The sequence below is a fragment of the Ornithorhynchus anatinus genome, chromosome 1 (genome assembly GCF_004115215.2).
Source record: "Ornithorhynchus anatinus isolate Pmale09 chromosome 1, mOrnAna1.pri.v4, whole genome shotgun sequence".
Classification (NCBI taxonomy): Eukaryota; Metazoa; Chordata; class Mammalia; order Monotremata; family Ornithorhynchidae; genus Ornithorhynchus; species Ornithorhynchus anatinus.
In genome coordinates, this window is record NC_041728.1 from 10,785,171 (window position 1) to 10,803,603 (window position 18,433).

Below are 18,433 nucleotides of genomic sequence, written 5' to 3' on the forward strand. Positions count from 1 at the left end.
AAGCCAGGGTGGTGGGTCGATCTTTCACTTGAAGCGTTTCCCAAAAACGTTCTAGATGATGTTAAAAACCAGGGTGGTGGGTGACTGTGAGGAGACAACAGCTGCTGTAAGTCACTGGTCCACATGTGGTCCAGCTTTTGAACCCGGGTTGGGTCTGGATAGGGAGAGTTCCAGAATTGCACTCCCACTGGGGAGGTTCCAGGGGTTCAGCTGGGCCATGGATATGCACTGCTAATTAGGCCTTGGCCCCATCTTCCTTTCATTTGTTCAGTTGTATTTATCAAGCGATTACTGTGTGCAGAGTACTGTACTAAGCGCTTGGGAGAGTACAACAGTAAACAGACACATTAGACGCCCAATCCCCAGGACATCTTTCCAACCAGAGTATTATTCCTTAGATCCTTGACCAAATATGTATTTTCTCCCTGCACTCAATACAGGGCCTTGCACCCAATAAGCACTTAATAAATACTGTTATTTATTTTGGACCCTTAATGAGCTGCTCAGATGGGAAAACACCTGCGGGGTCTCCCCTGCTGGGCAAAACCCCCTGGATAAAAAGCAGGTGGGGCTGATGCAGCTAAGAGCTGTCCTCTATTGCTTGTATCCACCCCGGTGCTTAGTACAGTGCCTGGTACATAGTAAGCACTTAACAAATACCACCATCATTAAATTTCAGTCTAAAGTAGCTGAACGTTTTAAAGTCATTAACTGTTGTGACAGTATTTCTTGCACTTCAGTTTAATTATTTTCTGAAAGAGAGTTGACACTTCATCTTACAAATAAATGGGGTTAAATGGAATAGAAGCTCAACATTCAAACAGGCTGTAGACTGACGTGTAATGTAGAAGAGTGCATTAGTTTAAATTTAAAGCTTAAACATTTTACTGCCTTTCTTTTTTTTAATCAATTTAGATGTGGTCCTTACTAGTGGTAGATTAGATACAGTGGCAGAGGAATCCCCCATCATTGTAACCGAGCCTAAAGTTAGGTATCTTCTTGTGATTTTATTGAGGAAATGTTACCAGAATATGTAGCATTTCACAAAAGGCAGCTACTCCTGGAAATGACAGTTATCGGAGCTAGCGGTTTTTATTCCAAGGCAGGCAAAATCCTACTGAAAGCCACCAAAATAGTCATTCCCTAGCTAGAACATTTTAGCACATTTGAAAAGGCTAAGTAAGCATATTGCGTATTGCCTTTTGTTATCAGCCCTTGTTAGTTATCACAAGGCAAAAGGGTATAAATTGATTCCCTCTTTTTCCCTCTCTAAAAAGTAGGTTAGCTGTGCTCCGAAAAAAGCCAAACCCCACCCTCTTTTCCCACCACAGCTGCTGCTTACTCCTCAAACCTACACGATGCTGATGGATTAGGTAAAAATGAGGCCATACTCCCAAGAAATGGGAGTTGTCAAGTTGCTCTTCCTTGCTAAAAAGTAATCTGACTGTGTTTCATGAAACACAACCTGCCCTGTGAAAATCCCTATAGTTTTCAGTATTGTACATTTGGTTTCTACTGAGGAGAGAGGGCGTTCGTTTGACTGATTGGATTAGGAGCATGAGCAGGGTTATTCTTTTAGCCACACATACACCGTGCTTAACATCAGCACAGCGTCGGATCTTAACGTCAACCATCTCGTCTTCTGTTTCGCAGAAGCGACCCCTGGACTCGGATTTCATCGACCCCCTGGCCAATAAAAAAACCCGGATATCTCACCTCACCAACAGAGTTCAGCCGACCCTAAATGGTCACCCAAATGCCACCAGTGAGAAAACTGCCGCGGCCCCCCCTCCCCCACCACCTCCTGCAGCTGCCGCCACCCCAACCCCCCCGCCCCTTCCCTCGACCCACCTGCCGGTTTCAAATCCTCAGACTGCAAATTCTAACTCCAATTCCCCCAGCACCCCAGAAGGCCGGGGGACTCAAGACCTGCCTGTCGACAGTTTCAGTCAAAACGGCAGCATCTACGGGGACCAGCAAGACAAATATACCTCTAGGACTTCTCTGGAAATCCCAGCACCTGCTTCGATCCATTTGGAGTGTTCAAAGCCTGGGGGTGACAAACATTCGGCGTCCCACAAAAAATCCAAAAAGAAGTCTAAGAAACATAAGGAAAAGGACCAAATTAAAAAACATGACACGGACAGTGTTGAAGAAAAGGAGAGAGAAGTTAAGAAAAAAGATGACGTTGCCAAGCTAAACAGCTCCGGCCTGGATTTGAACGAAGGTAGTTTTTTGGGTGTTTTTTTAATTTCTTGGTGAAAGAGTTGGATCACTGCACGTTCTAATGGAGTAAAAGAATAATGGTATCCCCTGCGAAAAGAAAGAGCTAAACTGGTCTGTTGGAGTTATGGGGTTAATCGCATCACAATTTTGCCAGAGTTACCCCTGGTTTTTTTATTTTGTTGAGTGGAGTTGCCCATCCTCTGTTTTGGATGAAGGAGTTTGGGAAGGATCAACATTTCCCTCTCCCTTCTTCAGTAGGTGCACGCATGTGCCCACACACACATAACACAACACACACCCCCCCCAATATTTCCCACTGGTACACACTCAACCACCCCATTCCCCTTCTCCTACCCTATCCTGCCCCCATCTCACCCTCCATATCTACACATGGCCATCTTTCCAAACCGTCTACAATTCAGCCCTCTCTTCTCCTTTCCCTGCTCCCGCCCTACTTTCACATTCAAATACATTCTCTGGGAAATCCATGATCCTGTGTAACTTTTTTTTCTTTGCAGATCCTTTAAGCCATTTAGAGCCTCTATCCTGCACTGACTGTTCCCTTTCCCTTGTAAAGCCATTTAAGGTGGTCTTTAAAAAGAGGTTTCATTCTTCTGGGTAGTGAACCAAATTGTTGCTAATAATACGATTATGACATCAGGAGATGACTGTTTGCATCCAGAGAATGTTTTGTAATTCTGTCGTAGAAGGGGTGGAGTTTTTCCTCTTCGTTATTTGTCTAGTTCGACTGTGAATGGTTTAATATTGTTTGTGTTGGCCCTTTTTAATCCGAAACACATCCACTATAAGAATGTGTAGGATTTTTCCCCTTCTCCAAAGGAGTTGGGATTTTTCTGCCTAAATTAATGTCTGTTGGGGAAGGGAACATGAACACTTCATCATAGATCAGGCAGATGAAAGTACGTTTATGGGATTCAGAATATGATTGAATCCGTTGTTAGACGTAAGCTCTTTGCTAGCTGACTAGTGTTAACTTGGTTGTTAACTTGGTTGTTTCCAAAATCAATTTGGCATAAGTAAACTTCTACTAACTATCCCTGGGAAAATGAGGAATTCTCTCCATTCCTGAAACCCTTCGGGTCAGACTTTAAGATGCGGAAAAGTCGATCCAGTCCAGAGCGTATTTTGCATTTCTAAAACCTGAGTTGGAGGTGATTGTGTGATAGGCTGTTTTTTGAGATAGCATCAACAGACTTAATGTGTGCTCATTTGCTACAATTAGATCTTTCCTAATCATAGAATAATACTGCCCTTTGAGGAAGTTTTTTACCAGGTGGTAATGTCTGGCAGTGAAAAAAACACTGTCTTTCTGCCTTGCAACTAATTTTACCACTTCTGCTGACCGTGACCTAATTTCCCAGTAAATTACATTTTAAGTGAATACAGCTTTAAGGACTGCACTCCTTTTTTTTTTCTTTTTCACCTATGTTGTTCATAGAACTGACACTGCATAGTTTAGTCTCTACATTGTATTTAGCACCTGAACGCAAATACAGGTAGCTTCCTTGGAAGTATGGCTAAAAGAATAGCCATATTTCCAAGGAAGTGATCCGTAGTTGAATTTTCAGCAGAGTGGAACTCACCTGCTCCCCACCCTCACCTCCAAAAATCCTATTCCAGGCCACTCCAAGGCTTTGACTGACTGGTTGAATGAGAGATGGAAGACTTGGTTTTGGGTACTATGCTTTTCTTACCAGTGGTGGAAGTTGAGGCTCTTAGGAAGAGCTTTAGTTCTCTTCCCCCAGGCCCTCCAGACATCATTTTAGGAAGCTGAAAGTATCTTTCTCAGGTACTCTGATTGAACCCCCATGCCCCTCTACATGACCACATTCTTCCCCGGGCCCCAGTTGAGTTGTTCAAATGTTGCCCCATTCCACTTGTGGACCACTGGGTAGCCAGGGGCCCTAGAGCAGGCCCAGCTCTCTATAACCCACTCATCCTGGCTGGCCCAGACCCTCACTCACACCCTGGAAAAGGCTGGGGAGAAAGAGGAAAGGGGAAGTACCCACTCGCACTGGATGACAATGAAACCCAAGGGCTCAATTTTCCTCCTTCAAAGATATCCCTAAGACTATGAGCAGATTTTTTTTTTATCCGCCTTGAGTGGGGTGCATTTTTTCCCCCAGGAATTGTCAACCTAACATTTACATGGTTTTGCAGGACCTTCCTTGTAAATAATGAGATTGTCATGAATGTGTATGATGTGATTTCGACAGTAGGTTGCAAGGAGTAATTTTGGTTGTTAGCATGGGAGCTGATCAGAAGCTGGTAATTCTTTCTTTTTCCTGAATTTATTAAGAGACCAGTTAAATTGGTTTTTTATTGGGGGTGGCAGTGTGTAGGGGTGTGTCTGTGTGTGTGTGTGTGTGTGTGTGTGTTTAAATCTGGAGCACGATTTCATCCCAAGGTAAAACCAATTCTCTGAAGATAACGCTGCCGAACAGAGATGGAATACATTGGGGAGTTTGTACACACCCCTCGGGGTAGCCTACGCACTATTTTTCAGTCCTTTTTTTACAAAAGCTAAGTTGCTGTTCAGAAAGTTGCAGGTGAAGTTGGTACCAGTGAAAGATCAATGGTGCTTTCTTTCAAGAGGCTAAAAATGGTGGGGAAAATACCCAACACAGTAACACGAAGTAAAAACGACGACCACGGGGAAAAATACAGGCACCCAAATAGTCCAAGAGTCAGGCTCTCTCCTTCCCCCACCGTCTTGCTCCAAGCCCATGAAAAGTGGATGTCGATGTAAACCTTGTATCTCCTATTGTCTGGCTGCATCTGCCACCGCAGTTCTTGAATTGCGGTGCAGATGCCACAACTTTTCTTGAAAGAAGAGAAGCTTGACCTTGGGTTAAGATTGGATTCCTTTATTGTGCAGACGCCACAGAAGCCAGCGCGCTTTAAATGCCGGGATGCCGGGAACCGGCTATTGCGGGAGCTTGTCATATGGGGCCTCCATTGTCCGCGTCCAATTGTATTGCTTGCTCACTGGTGCTTACTGATGTGGCGGAATAGAGTTTCTAGGCAGGGAGAGTTCCAGATGTTTGTGATTTGGAACCGTTCGTTAGAACCCCCGTCAGCAGGCCCAAAGATACTAAAAATCTGTTTCCTTCTAGGGGTGCAGGTTTGCAGTGCTTCTACCGATCCTTCGTCCACAATCGAACTACCGGATTACTTGATGTAAGTACAGATGTCCGCCGGAAACGCGGCCCTCCGAATATCTCTCGGGCAGCCTGCTCGGGTCTGGCGTTTCAGACCGCGTCGAGACTGAGGCCCGGGGAGCGGTCTGTGGTCAGAAGGGTGCAAGGTTGCCCGGGGTTCTTCAGATTAATCCTGCCAGCTGACATTACTGCATCTGGCCCCTCACACCACCCCTCTCTGCGTGCTGTGTTTTTGTGTGCAGCGGCCTTTAAAAGTACAAGAATCCTTCCCTTTGTTCCCATGAGGAAACCAGGCGTTTGAATTCAGAAGAATTCCGCCCTCTGGTACTTCAGAGCCGACAGTCTGATGTAATCAGGGTTCAGCCATTTGCTTGGCTACCGTTGAGTGTTGAAATCCTTGGGATCCTGGTAAAAAAAGAGGTAATATCGATTGTTGTTTTCCCTCAGACTACCCAGAACCAGCGCGATTAGTCTAAAAAGGGGAAACATGATCATTTGATCGGATGTGTTCCTCGGCCCGATTCACATTAGCTTGTTGCGACAGGCGCACGTGAATGCTGAGATGGGGACAGGATCATAACTGGTCTTTGTGGAAATTATGCCTTAGACACATAATTCTCGACTTCAGAAATCAAAAGTCATTCCGTGGAGTGGAAAAGAATCAAGTAGCAGGGAGGCTGGGGCAGTGGAGTGTGAAGGGGCAAAGCTCTGCTCTCGCTACAGAGAAACAGCCTTGCTAATGAACAGATGAAAGAAAAGTAGAACCTGGAAAACCCAGTGGAATTTAGGCTGATGTTGGACCAGCTGCGGCCATGGAAAAAGCTAAGCTTAAATGAAATTAACCTTCACGTGGGTCAGTTTCTACGTTTCACTTCTCTCCCTAGATCTCTTTTGGGCCCCTGGTTTATTTTCCTAGAGAGCCTGAAGAGTATTTATTAATAGTAGTCCTATCTCGTGAGCAACTTCAATGGCAACAAGTGGTATTCCACTGGGCAGGTAATTCATCGAAGCAAAGTCCACGGCGTTATTTTTCCAGTTGAAGAAAACACAAAATAATGGCAGTGGGGTGAAATGGGATCCCCCACCCCTCCCCACCCCCGCCACCCGCCATCTGAATTTCTTTGCTTTAGAGGAGCCTGAAGAACCAGTAGTGGCTGGCACAAAATCAACCCCTACAGACAGCCTGCTGAGTTGGCAGAGCCAGAGTCGAAAGTCAGCAGCAGTTGTTGGTGAGGCAGCATTTTGCTCTGTTGTGTGCGAGGAAAACATTCCTCAATTACAGAAACGATCCCGGGCTTGGAAAGCCTTCTCAGATTAAGCATTTCCATGAGATTTTTTTCAAAAAAGGAATTGAAGTTAGGATGTGTATCACAGGTTTTTTTAACCTGTTAACTTTTTGGAAGATAGGAAAAAATGGATTTTATCAGGAAAACTACTAATAATAGGGAGCAGCATGGTGTAGTGGATAGAGCACGGGCCTGGGATTCAGAAGGTCATGAGTTCTAATCCTGGTTCCGCCACTTGTATGCTGTGGGATCTTGGGCAAGTCACTTCACGTCTCTGGGCCTCAGTTCCCTCAGGCCTCGTTGAGACTGTGAGTCCCACATCAGACAGGGACTAAGTCCAACCTGATTTGCTTGTATCAGGTTGGACTTAGTACAGTGCCTGGCACATAGCAAGTGCTGAACAGATGCCATATTATTATTATTGTTAATAGTAGGATTTTTAATCTTAAATAGTATTTAAGCACTTGCTGAACACTGTTCTAAGCCCTGGTGTAGGTATGGATACAATCCCTGTTCCACATGGGGCTCACTGTCTATATAGGAGGGAGAACAGGAGAACTGAGGCCCAGATAAATTAAGTGTCTTGCCCAGGGTCACACAGCAAGCATCTGGCAAAGGTGGGATTAGAACTCAGGTCCTCTGACTCCCAGGGTTGTACAATTTCCACTAGACTTCGCTGCTTGGATTTCTTAGCCATAGGAAGTTCGGGGTATTGAATTCATGTCTTGTCCAATTGAATTTAAGCAGTTTGGAGGGAAAAGAGCAGAGCTATTAAATGGAAAAAGCTGGAGGAGCCTTAAAGTCAACAGTAACGAGTTCCTGTTTAGCACAGAGGGCAGCGGGGATCGTTGAGCAGAAATTCCTTGCCAAGAACTTGAAGGTTCTTCCTGCTTGTTCTCTTCCAACTGTACCTCATTTTCAGCTCAAGCCTCTGACGTTGCACTCGTGCTCCTCCACCAACCTCCTCCACCAACTTGGAACTCCTTCTCTCCCTCCCCCCGACCCACCAGTTCACATTCAAAGCCTTCCTAAACCCCCTTCCTCTAGGAAGCCTCCCCTGATTAATTCTCAACAGCCCCATCAAATGACCCCCAACTCTACCGTGACCAATTGTGTGTTTCTTTCCTGTTTTCGGTTATCCTCAGCATTCAGAAGCCATGTGAAGTCAATTATTGAGTTATTTTCATCCGGCTCCATTTGTACTGCTTCCTGTTCTTCTTCCCACTATTTGGAAATCATTAAAACATTTTCCCTGTATGCCCGCCCCACTAAAATGTAGACTCCTGGAGGGAAATGTTCTTTTGTCTCTAGACTGCAAGCCCCTTGTTGACAGGGAATGTGTCTGCCAACTCTGTTGTATTTTGCTCTCCCAACCGCTTAGTACAGTGTTCTGCCCACAGTAAATGCTCAGCAAGTACCACTGTTGTTGATAAAGTTAAGTGTTGAGTGACATTCATTTCCTCTCACATAATAAAACTCTATTAGTAGCATTTATTGAGCACCTCCTCTGAGCAAAGCACTGTACTAAGCGCTTGGGAGAGAACAGAAGAGTTAGAAGACAAGATCCTTGACCTCAGGGAGCTTAGAGTCCAGTGGGAGAGACAAGTACTGAAATGAATTAGGGATAGAGGAAGTAAGAAGAGAATCTAGAATAGGGATGTAGGGGCTGTGGGGTTAGGGAAACTTGAGTGCTCAGATGGAGCGTATACTTCATATGGAGCGTACGAAGTGGGAAATTGGAGATTACTTGGGGGAGGCCACCTGGAGGGGATGTGATCTCAGAAGGACTTGCCTGGCACATAGTAAGCGATTAACAAAAGCTACAACTATTATTCTCAGTAGTATTACTACTACTGTTTAAGGGCTTCGGAGAGAGCACAGCTCGGTCACATATGCAGGGAGAGAGAATTCCAGGCAGGGGACAGGACTTGAGCAAAAGCAAAAGGAAAATGAGACAGAGGCACAGATTTGTGTGAGAGGAGTGAAGAGCTTGAGCTGGGTGGTTGTGGGAGAAGAGAGTAGGTAGGTAGAGGGAGAGCTGAATTGATTTTTTTCTTTTTAATGGTATTAAGAGCTTACTCTGTGCCAGGCACTGTACTAAGCTTTGGGGTAAATACAAGCTAATCAGGTTTGGACACAGTCCGTGTCCCACATGGGGCTCACCATCTTAATCCCCATTTTACAGATGGGGTAACTGAGGCCCAAAGAAGCGAGGTGACTTGCCCAAGGACACACAACAGACAAGCGGCACGCTGCTTCTCTGTGTGATTTAAAGCCAATGATGGGGAGTTTCTGCTTGATGCGGAGAGGAATGTGCAGCCATCGGAGGTTTCTTTGGAGTGGGGAGACGGGTGCTGTTCGACGCTTTATAACCTGATCCGGGAAGAGAGTTAAGAATAGACTTGAGAGGGGAGAGGCTGGAGGCAGGGAAGTCTGTGAGGAGGAGGATTTGGTTCTGTTTTTTAACAAAGGACTTCCTAAACACTTTGATTTCACCTGCTTACTCTGGGCAGATTCTTTTCTCTGGGCTCCCTCTGGTGAGCAGTGACAGCAGCAGCCCAGAGGCAGGGCTCTTTGCCTGCTGGAGCAAAGTCTCTCTCATGGCAAAGAGAGGAGCCGAGGCGCTTTAAACCGGCATACTAGCCCTGTCTCAGTTACACTCAGATTAAACTCAGTTATCGTCAAACTCAGCAAGAATCAAAATACTTTCTAGGAACCACAGAATATCACTCTCTGACAGGTTCTTAGTTGAACGTGGATTTAAGCTGTATTTTTAGGAAAGGAAATCAAAGCAGCACCCAGCACTTCATCTAAAAATGTCCTGGTATGCCCATCTAGTACAGTGTGTCATGTCAGTTCTTTCCAAGGCCTGAGCCGGGAGGAAGGGAAGCGGGAGAATCGAAAGGAACCCCATCTAGGGCACTCCTTCTCTTGCAAGTGTCTTAAAAACAGGGTGTTAATGATCTCCATTAGCGTCTGTCTCATATGAAAGGTTTCCCAAGTCTGGAGGCAGAGGCAGTCACCAAGTTCTGTTTCTATCAGCCCAGTCATTTTATTAAGTTACAAATGGGCCTTTTGTAATCTGCCCCTAGCGTGGCCCCGGCAGAGCTGGAGAAACCCCATTAAGAAGCTAGAATTATCTTACTTGAATAGTTCTGCTGCCAGCCGCTCAGAGGTTTAAGGACAGGCAATGTGGCTAAAATGGAAGGTCAGTAGAAGGCTTTTGCTTCAACATTTCCTAGCCTGCCGTTGGGCTGGTTTTAAGTTACATTTCAATTCCTAATTCCTGGATGTGACTTTCCTTTTTAAATGGTATTTAAGTGCTTACTAAGTGCAAGGTCCTGTACTAAGCGCTAGGGTACATACAAGCTAATCGAGTTGGACACAGTCCATGTCCCACATGGGGCTCATCGTCTTAATCCCCATTTTACTGATGTGGTAACCGAGGCACAGAGAAGTTAAGTGACTTGGCCAAATTCACACAGCCGGCAAATGATGGAGCCGGGATTAAAACCCAGATCAATTAATCGTATTTATTGAACGTTTACTGTCTGCGAAGCGCTGTGCTAAGCGTTTGGGAGAGTACAGTATAACAGAGTTGGTAGACATGTTCCCTGCCCTCATCAAGTTTCCAGTCTAAAGGGGGAGACAGACATTAATATAAATATATTTTGGTTACATACATGGGTGCTCTAGGGCTGAGGGAAGGGTGAATAAAGGGTGCAAAACCAAGGGGCAGGGATGACAGCAGTCCTCTGACTCCCAGGCCTGAGCTCTTTCCACTAAGCCACACGGCTTTTCATTATTGACTGTTGACATGTTAAGTCTCTTCTAGTAGTGCGGCGAAGGGTGATTCTTCAGGAGAAATACTGAAAGGGATGGAGTTGCAGACTCATTTGAGCTTTATTTTTTGCTTGAGCTAAAAAAGGCACTTTAGTGACTGCAAAGTTTTTCTAGTCATTTCATTGGAAAGAGGAGTCTTTTCAAAGAGTACCTTCACCCAGTGGCTAGCTAAACCCCCTCAGTGCTGATCTTCAGATCCAGCATTGTGGAGGAATTTGCCATTCACTTTCCGCCCTCCCAAATCCCCATAGCCCACCTTAAACCAGAGTTGATTATTTCTGGAGTTTTCCTGTGTTATCGTGCTGTGGCTGAAATTATTCTTGTGCTACTGGGCCTTCCTCGACTCAAGTCTTTCCTCTGCCTTCTGCATTGCCTGTGGACTTGGATCAGAACCTTTAAAGTACTTGATGTTCACCGCACCCTCAGCCCCAGGGCACAGATCCGTAAATCATTTTAATATCTCTCCCCCCTCTCGACTGGAAGCTCATTGGGTACAGGGAACTTGTCTGTCAGTCCTGTTGTATTGTACTATCCCAAGTGCTTAGAATGGTGCTTTGCAAACAGTAATGCTCAATAAAGACCAGTGATTGATTAAATATTGATAATGGAAATATAAAAATGGCAGCTCTTGAAGGCCCTAGGAAAACCAACACAGTGGCTTCAATTTCGTAAGTGTACCTTCTAAGTATTTGGCTAGAACAAATCTGCACTAGAAATGGTTTTCCCAAGAGTTGATTGCCCTTTTCTTGATGATTTTGTCGCTGCACTTGCTCCAGATGTCATTCATCAGTAATTTCCTTTTAAATCTTTTTCTATTAGGAAATATATCGCTATAGTCTCATACGAGCAACGCCAGACTTACAAAAATGACTTCAATGCAGAGTACGATGAATACAGAAAGTTGCATGCCAGAATGGAGACCGTTGCTAGAAGATTTATTAAACTCGATGCCCAGCGTAAGCGCCTTTCTCCTGGTACAAAAGAGTATCAGGTAAGAAGTGGAATTTTTCCTTGCATCGTGCCAGAGCTTCTCACCCCTCTTCTGATTCGTGAATCCTACTGTGAAAACGCTATGAGAAGCAGCATGACCTGACAGATAGAACTGTGAGCCCATTCTTGGGTAGGGATTGTCTCTATCTGTTGCCGAATTGTACTTTCCAAGTGCTAAGTACAGCTCTCTGCACACAGTAAGCACTCAATAAATACAATTGAATGAATGAATAAATGGAACTCAGGTCTCGGAGAAGTAGCGTGGCTTAGCGGATAGAGCACGGGCTTAGAAGTCAGAGGATGTGGATTCTAATCCCGGCTCCATCGCTTGTCTGCTTTGTGATCTTGGGCAAGCCATTTAACTTCTCTGTGCCTCAGTTACCTCATCTGTAAAATGGGGATTAAGACTGTGAGCCCCACGTGGGACAACCTGAGAACCTCATATCTACCCCAGTGCTTGGCACGTAATAAGCACTTGATAAATATAATAATAGTTATTATTATTAGAAGAACTTGGGTTCTAATCCTTATCAAAACCTCCTTATCAAAACCTTCCCCAGAGTTGAAGTCCACAGTCAGGAAATAATGATGGATCTGTTATAGGTCATGGGTTAACACCTCCAGCCCCAGTCTGGCCCCCGAGATATTGTTTCAGGCCTTAACCCCTGCCCCCTGGGCCAGCTGATGCTTGGAGAACCTCACAGCTTCAGCATGCCCACGGTAGACCCTAAACTCCCTGTGGGCAGCAAACGCGTCTCTCGACTCTCTTGTGTTGTACTCTCCCAGGAGCTAAGGACATGACCCTACACACAGTTCCCTCTCGATACATGAGAAGCGGTGTGGCTTAGTGGGAAGAGCCCGGGCTTGAGAGTCAGAGGACGGGGGTTCTAATCCTGGCTCCGCTACTTCTCTGCTCTGTGACCTTGGTCAAGCCACGTAACTTCTGTGCCTCAGTTACTTTATCAGTTAAAATGGATTAAGACTGTGAGCCCCGCCTGGGACAACCTGATTACCTTGTATCCACCCCAGCGCTTAGAACAGTGCCCGGCACATAGTAAGCACTTAACAAATATCATCATTTTTATTACTGTTGATAGATTGGAAGAGGTCTGGGCCGTGTTACGGGGCCTTCTCAAATGTCTCAGCATTCTGTCATTGGTCGGGTAAAATCCTGGGCTGCATGTTCTCTTACGCACTTCCTTCTTCCCGAAACCCTCATGAAGAAGGACCTCCCCGACCGACTTTCTTTGTCCGGCTAGTAGTCGGCCTGGCAGCCTGCCATTTCCCGGGAACCGTTCCTGGTTCTCAGAGGGGGAATCTCCCTTACTGCGTTCCATCCCCCACCTCGTCCTCCTCCCTTCAACCCATCGACCCGATCCCGCCAGTCACAGTGGAGGGCGGCTCCAGACCAGAGTTCCTGAGGCCCACAATACATATTTGGACCAGTCTATCGGTGGTATTTACTGAGCGCTTTCCATGTGCAGAGCACAGTATGAAGCCCTTGGAAAAGTACAGTGCAGCAGAGTCAACAAGCATAATCCCTGTCCACAAGGAGCTTACAGTCTACAAGGTCATTTGCCTCTGCTATCGACATGGCTGGTGGTAGCATTAACGCTCCCCGAGCATAAGTAGCCTGTGTCTTTCTTAATGGCCCCGGTCAAAGCCTCCGTGTAACATCCTAGCAGCATTTCGCTATAAAACACCTACGGAGTTCTAGAAAATACACTTGTACGAGGAGATGGATGGGCAAGGTAAAGGAAGGGAGTCTTTCCTAGCATTGCAAACGGAAACAGCATATCCTTAAATCCGATCCATTCTGTGTGCCTGTCATCAAGAACTCCTATCGGTTCTGACTGTGAAATTTGACATTTCTAGATAGTTCACGAAGAAGTCCTCCAAGAATACCGGAAGATCAAGCAGGTAGGTGTGCCTTGCTGTGTTATACTTTCCGACGCTGCGACGGGCAAGGAAGTGTGGTTAATTTTCTGCAGCCTAACTTTGTGTCCTCCCCCCCCACACCTTTTTTTTTTCCTACAGTCAAGTCCCAATTATCATGAAGAAAAATACAGATGTGAATATCTTCATAACAAGCTGGCTCACATTAAAAGACTAATAGGTGAATTTGACCAACAGCAATCGGAGTCTTGGCACTAGAATTCTGTTTGGACCAGAGGATGTGAATACACTTAAGCTTATTTATTTAAAATTCCAAATGAGTTGCTCTAAGATTCTCAAAAGATGAAACTTTTATCAGTTGAAAGTTTCAGTGTTAGCAGACTCGAGTTACAAGTTTTTTATTTTTTATTTTATTTTTTGTTTTTATTTTTGCTTCCCTGCGTATTTGAAGCTGCTTTTTCCGGTCCCTTCTTTTCTCAAGACTTGTGTTTGTCCATGGAAATCATTTTTTAGACACCGGGGATCCAGTGTCTATATTTCAGAGTCGTGCACATTTAAAAAAAAATGTAGCAAGTTGAAATGCTTTTGGATAAATATAAGCCTGTTTTCTGATCTTTCTTAATGCAAACTCTTTGCCTTAAATGGTAGAAGGTTTAGAAATTTGCACAAAATACAAAAAAAAAAACCACGTTACATTGTTTGGAGGGTTAATAAGTAAAAAAGGGTATGTATATATGTGTGATATACAGCCGGATTTGATCTAGAACAGTAATTTATCCCTGCAAGTTAAACCCCCATTGCAATGGTTGCCTTAAGGTGTTTGCTTGTTGTATCCATAGTGTAGTTAACGATTAGCTACACTGCTTCCCACTCTCTCCAAGCAGCGGGAAGCCCACTGGCCTACCAGCGTCTGAAACAGTGTGCTTGGACGACTGAATGTGTGCAGAGGTTGTGTGGATGTGAGCATGCATGACGACAAAAGCTGCTACTCTTCGTAGGCCAAACGCTCAGGTTAAAACAACTGACGAGTGTTACTGTAGGTTTTTTTCCTAGAAAATTGCTACTTCTCTTGTGGAAGACAAAAGCATTTCCATTTCAACAGTTTGTCAGCTTTATTAATGTTGGGGAAAAAATCGATACTTTACGGAAATTAAACAGATCTATAGTTTTGGGGCAAAATTATAAAATTGAACATGTAGGTGACCTATTTATATACTGCTATAAAGTATTTTTTTGAAGAGAGATATGCAAAGAAGCTATTACCTACATGAAATGTATATTTAAAGATTTTTTTTTCCTCCTGGGTGCCAGGAATATAAAAAAAGAACAGATGTATTTAACTTTAAAATACTGTGATCATCAACAGCACAAACTTTCATTTCATGCAGTTTATCTGTTTACTTTGATTTAAACTATCACTCGTTTTATCACGTGGGAACATAAGTTATTTGGTCAAAAATGTTAAGATTTTGAACTAATATTGACTTAAATTGTGTTGTCTTACCGTATTGTCTTTTCAAAGTGCTGCCAATTGAAAAGGGAAGCATTATGTTTACAAATCTGATTTTTGGAATGTTTGCCAAAATTTTGGTAGTATCTTTAATAAACGTTGTCTCCAGCATCAAAACTTGTTGTGGATTGCTGTAAACCAGAAAATATGGGTGCAGTGGAGTCATCTGAGTGACCAGCCTCCTCTCTTGCCAATCCTTAGAGGGCGTTGATCGGAGAGATCAGATAGGGAAGCGGCATGGCTCAGTGGAAAGAGCACGGGCTTGGGAGTCAGAGGTCATGAGTTCGAATCCTGGCTCTGCCACTTGTCAGCTGTGTGACTGTGGGCAAGTCGCTTCACTTCTCTGTGCCTCAGTTACCTCATCTGTAAAATGGGGATTAACTGTGAGCCTCATGTGGGGCAACCTGATTACCCTGTATCTATCCCAGCACTTAGAACAGAGCACATAGTAAGCGCTTAATACCAACATTATTATTATTAGTTGAGATGAGATGAGGAATGTGCTTGAGCCCTTTCTATGGAATAAATTACTTCATGCAGAAGTTTTACTGTTGTACAGCTTGAAGTCCCGAGTCTATTAATAATAATACTACTAATAATTGTTAAGCACTTGCTAGGGGCCAAGTACCGCAGTAAATGCTGGGATAGGTACAAGATAATCAGGTCGGACACGGTCCCTGTCTCATGTGGGGCTCACAGTCTAAATAGAAGGGATTTGATCCCCATTGTACAGATGAGGAAACCAAGGCACAGAGAAGTTGAGCGACTCAGCCAAGGTCACGCAGCAGGTAAGTGGTGGAGTCAGGATTAGAATCCAAGCCCTCTGACTCCCAGGCCCGTGCTCTTTCCACTCTCAATCAATCAGTTGTATTTACTGAGCACTTACTGTGTACAGAGCACTGACTGAGCCCTTGGGAGTGTACAGCATGTAACAGAGTTGGTAGAAACATTCCCTGCCTACAGCGAGTTAGGCCACACTGCTTCTTAATGATACTCTTGGGTGCTCTTTTTTTACCCCACAAATGTAAATAAATAATATATTTCTTTTTAAGTGCTTACTGTGTGCAGAGCAGTATGCTAAGCACTGAGAGGAAATTTTCCAGTGGGAATTAGACACGATCCTTGTCCCTCACAGGGCTCACAATCCCAAAATTGAAGTTGGGAGGATTGAAGACAGACACAACAGTAGCAATAAAACATTAACACATACCACAGCACAGACAAGTAGACAAAATAGGCTCAAGGTCTTGGCGGTGTTCATTCAGTAGTATTTACTGTGCGCTTACTATGTACAGAGCATGTACCAAGCGCTTGGAATGTACAATTCGGCAACAGAGACAATCCCTGCCCAGTGACGGTCTAATCGGAGTTAAAGGAGTTGGAGGAGAGCACATGGGAGCAAGCCAGGAACACGGACCCCCAATGGCGGAAGGGAAGGCGGTTACCTGCCGCATCTCTCAGTGACGACGAAAGAACCTGGGAACACGTGGGAATAGCTTTTATCCCTGGCCCAGCGTGCAAGGAGCATTCTGGGAGCGGGAACCTTCGGCGGAGGGAGGAGTAGGGGCCAGTTACGTGGTACTCTTCTCAGCAGTGATAACAAAAATCATAATAATGGTGGCATTTGTTAAGTGCTTACTATGTGTCAAGCATCGTGCTAAGCGCTGGGGGGGATACAAGCAAATCGGGTTGGACACAGTCCCTGTCCCACATGGGGCTCACTGTCTCAAACCCCGTTTTTTACAGTTGAGGTAACTGAGAGAAGTGAAGTGACCTGCCCGTCGTCACACAGCAAACAAGTGGCAGAGCTGAGATTAGAACCCAGGCCCGTGCTCTAGTCACCAGGCCACGCTGCTTCTTTGTCAATAAACACATTTCTAAAGAATCGAAGAAGAGAAGGAAGGAAGTTCCATGTCAAGAGTCGCCATGAGATAATAAATACAGTGGTATTTATTGAGCACTTACTGTTTATAGAGCAAGGTACTAAGCATTCGGGGAAGGACAACACAACAGAGGCGATAGACACGATTCCTAGCAAAAAGAAGCTTAGTCTTCACATTTCCCCCCGCGAAAAGGGGATTCTCGACTGTGATGAGCCTGTAGAGAAGGCCAGGGTCTCCTTCAAAGGGGACGTTGGATAAGAACAACTTGGAAGATTATGAATCTATCTGCGGCATGAACCATGTCTTGGTCTTGCAAAAAGTATCTCCATTCATCTCTGGTGAACCGTAGTGCTGTGGACTTCAGGATCTGCCCTCATGTAAGCCTTACCTTCTGGCACTCCCAGAAGAGCTTACTGAATAGTTTATCAATATTCTCATAGCGGGATACGTGATTTCTCTCTACTGGAAGGAAAATGAAGCTCTGCAGATGATGGTGACAGAACTGGGTTTCAGCTCCCCGGTTAAAGCAGTTTGCTTTGTGTTTTTGTCTGTCCTTTAGGAGAATGAGTCATGTGGTTCCCCACAAGAGTTGCCAGGGGACCAGCCATCCGGAGGAAACTGGGTTGGGAGCCCCAGTTTTCTGTGGGCCATATGGGGTGAGCAGCGGGAGGAGGTCTGGAAAGCAGAGTGATCTGTGGGGAGTGTCTGCTCCGTGCTGTGTAAAATCCAGTTAGCCAAGGTTGGGACCCTTGTTCGTTTGGGAAAACAAACCAGAAAGGAGCTAAGGAAAGAGCCACACACTTTTTTTCTGGAGTGCTGGTGTATTTTTTTAGAGGAGGAATTTCTACCCAATTTTGGTATTCTATATACTCGGTTCTCATTCTCGCTGTCGGAGCAAAAGTAGATGGCTGCGAGCTGCTGCTCCTTTTAAAAATGCAGCGTTGGTTTCCCTCCTCTGCAGCTGTAAATGTAAGCCCCTCCTTTGAAGTCTCGAACCCGTGAATTATGTCAAGCAGATTCAGACTTGTACGTTGGAGGCAAGGTATTGAAATGAGATTGAGATGAAAATGATCAATCAGTTCAGAAACTGCAACTTCATATCCTTACTCATTCCATTAGAGCTTTTGGGGGGAAGCTTTATTTTTAAACCACTTCACTGAGGCACTTGAGGCGGTAGGCTGTCTCTCTGGCCAAATAAGTGTTGACTCAATGGGCTGGGCATCTGCCTTTGATACTTTTGAAGTTTTCACAGCTAATTATTTGCATAAATGTTACAAAATCCTTTCCTGATGTAGCCCTTGGTAGCCAAGAGCAATGGTCAGCGTTTTGAGGAGAAGATTTGGAGAAGGATATCCAACTGACACTTCTAAAGGAAAATGAGTGTCCACAGCATCCTGCAACTGGATTTGCATTTAATTGCAACTGGAGTTGCATCCTGCAACTTAATGCATTTAAGGCAGAGTCGGACTTTAAGTTAGTTCCCTTTCCAAATTTTCTGGTTTGGGGGGAGGAGGGTTAAGCAGAAACTCCCAAGTTGTCTCTCACAGGCCACAGTAAGAGTCTCTCAGGTGAAACATTTTGTTAGCCAGTGAACACGAGCCATTACTACCCCCGTGT

At 44.9% G+C, this 18,433-nt stretch overlaps 1 protein-coding gene across 1 annotated transcript in view; it reads left to right on the top strand.

Moving 5' to 3' along the window:
• Positions 1-15,050, top strand: part of ELL2 (elongation factor for RNA polymerase II 2) — a 77,573-nt gene extending 62,523 nt beyond the window's left edge. Inside the window, exons 8-12 of the mRNA XM_029066587.1 lie at positions 1,654-2,227; positions 5,364-5,427; positions 11,357-11,528; positions 13,403-13,447; positions 13,565-15,050. Coding sequence (XP_028922420.1) covers positions 1,654-2,227; positions 5,364-5,427; positions 11,357-11,528; positions 13,403-13,447; positions 13,565-13,681 — 972 coding nt within the window. The 3' untranslated portion in view covers positions 13,682-15,050. The remainder of the gene's footprint in view (positions 1-1,653; positions 2,228-5,363; positions 5,428-11,356; positions 11,529-13,402; positions 13,448-13,564) is intronic.
• The last annotated feature ends 3,383 nt before the right edge of the window (positions 15,051-18,433 follow it).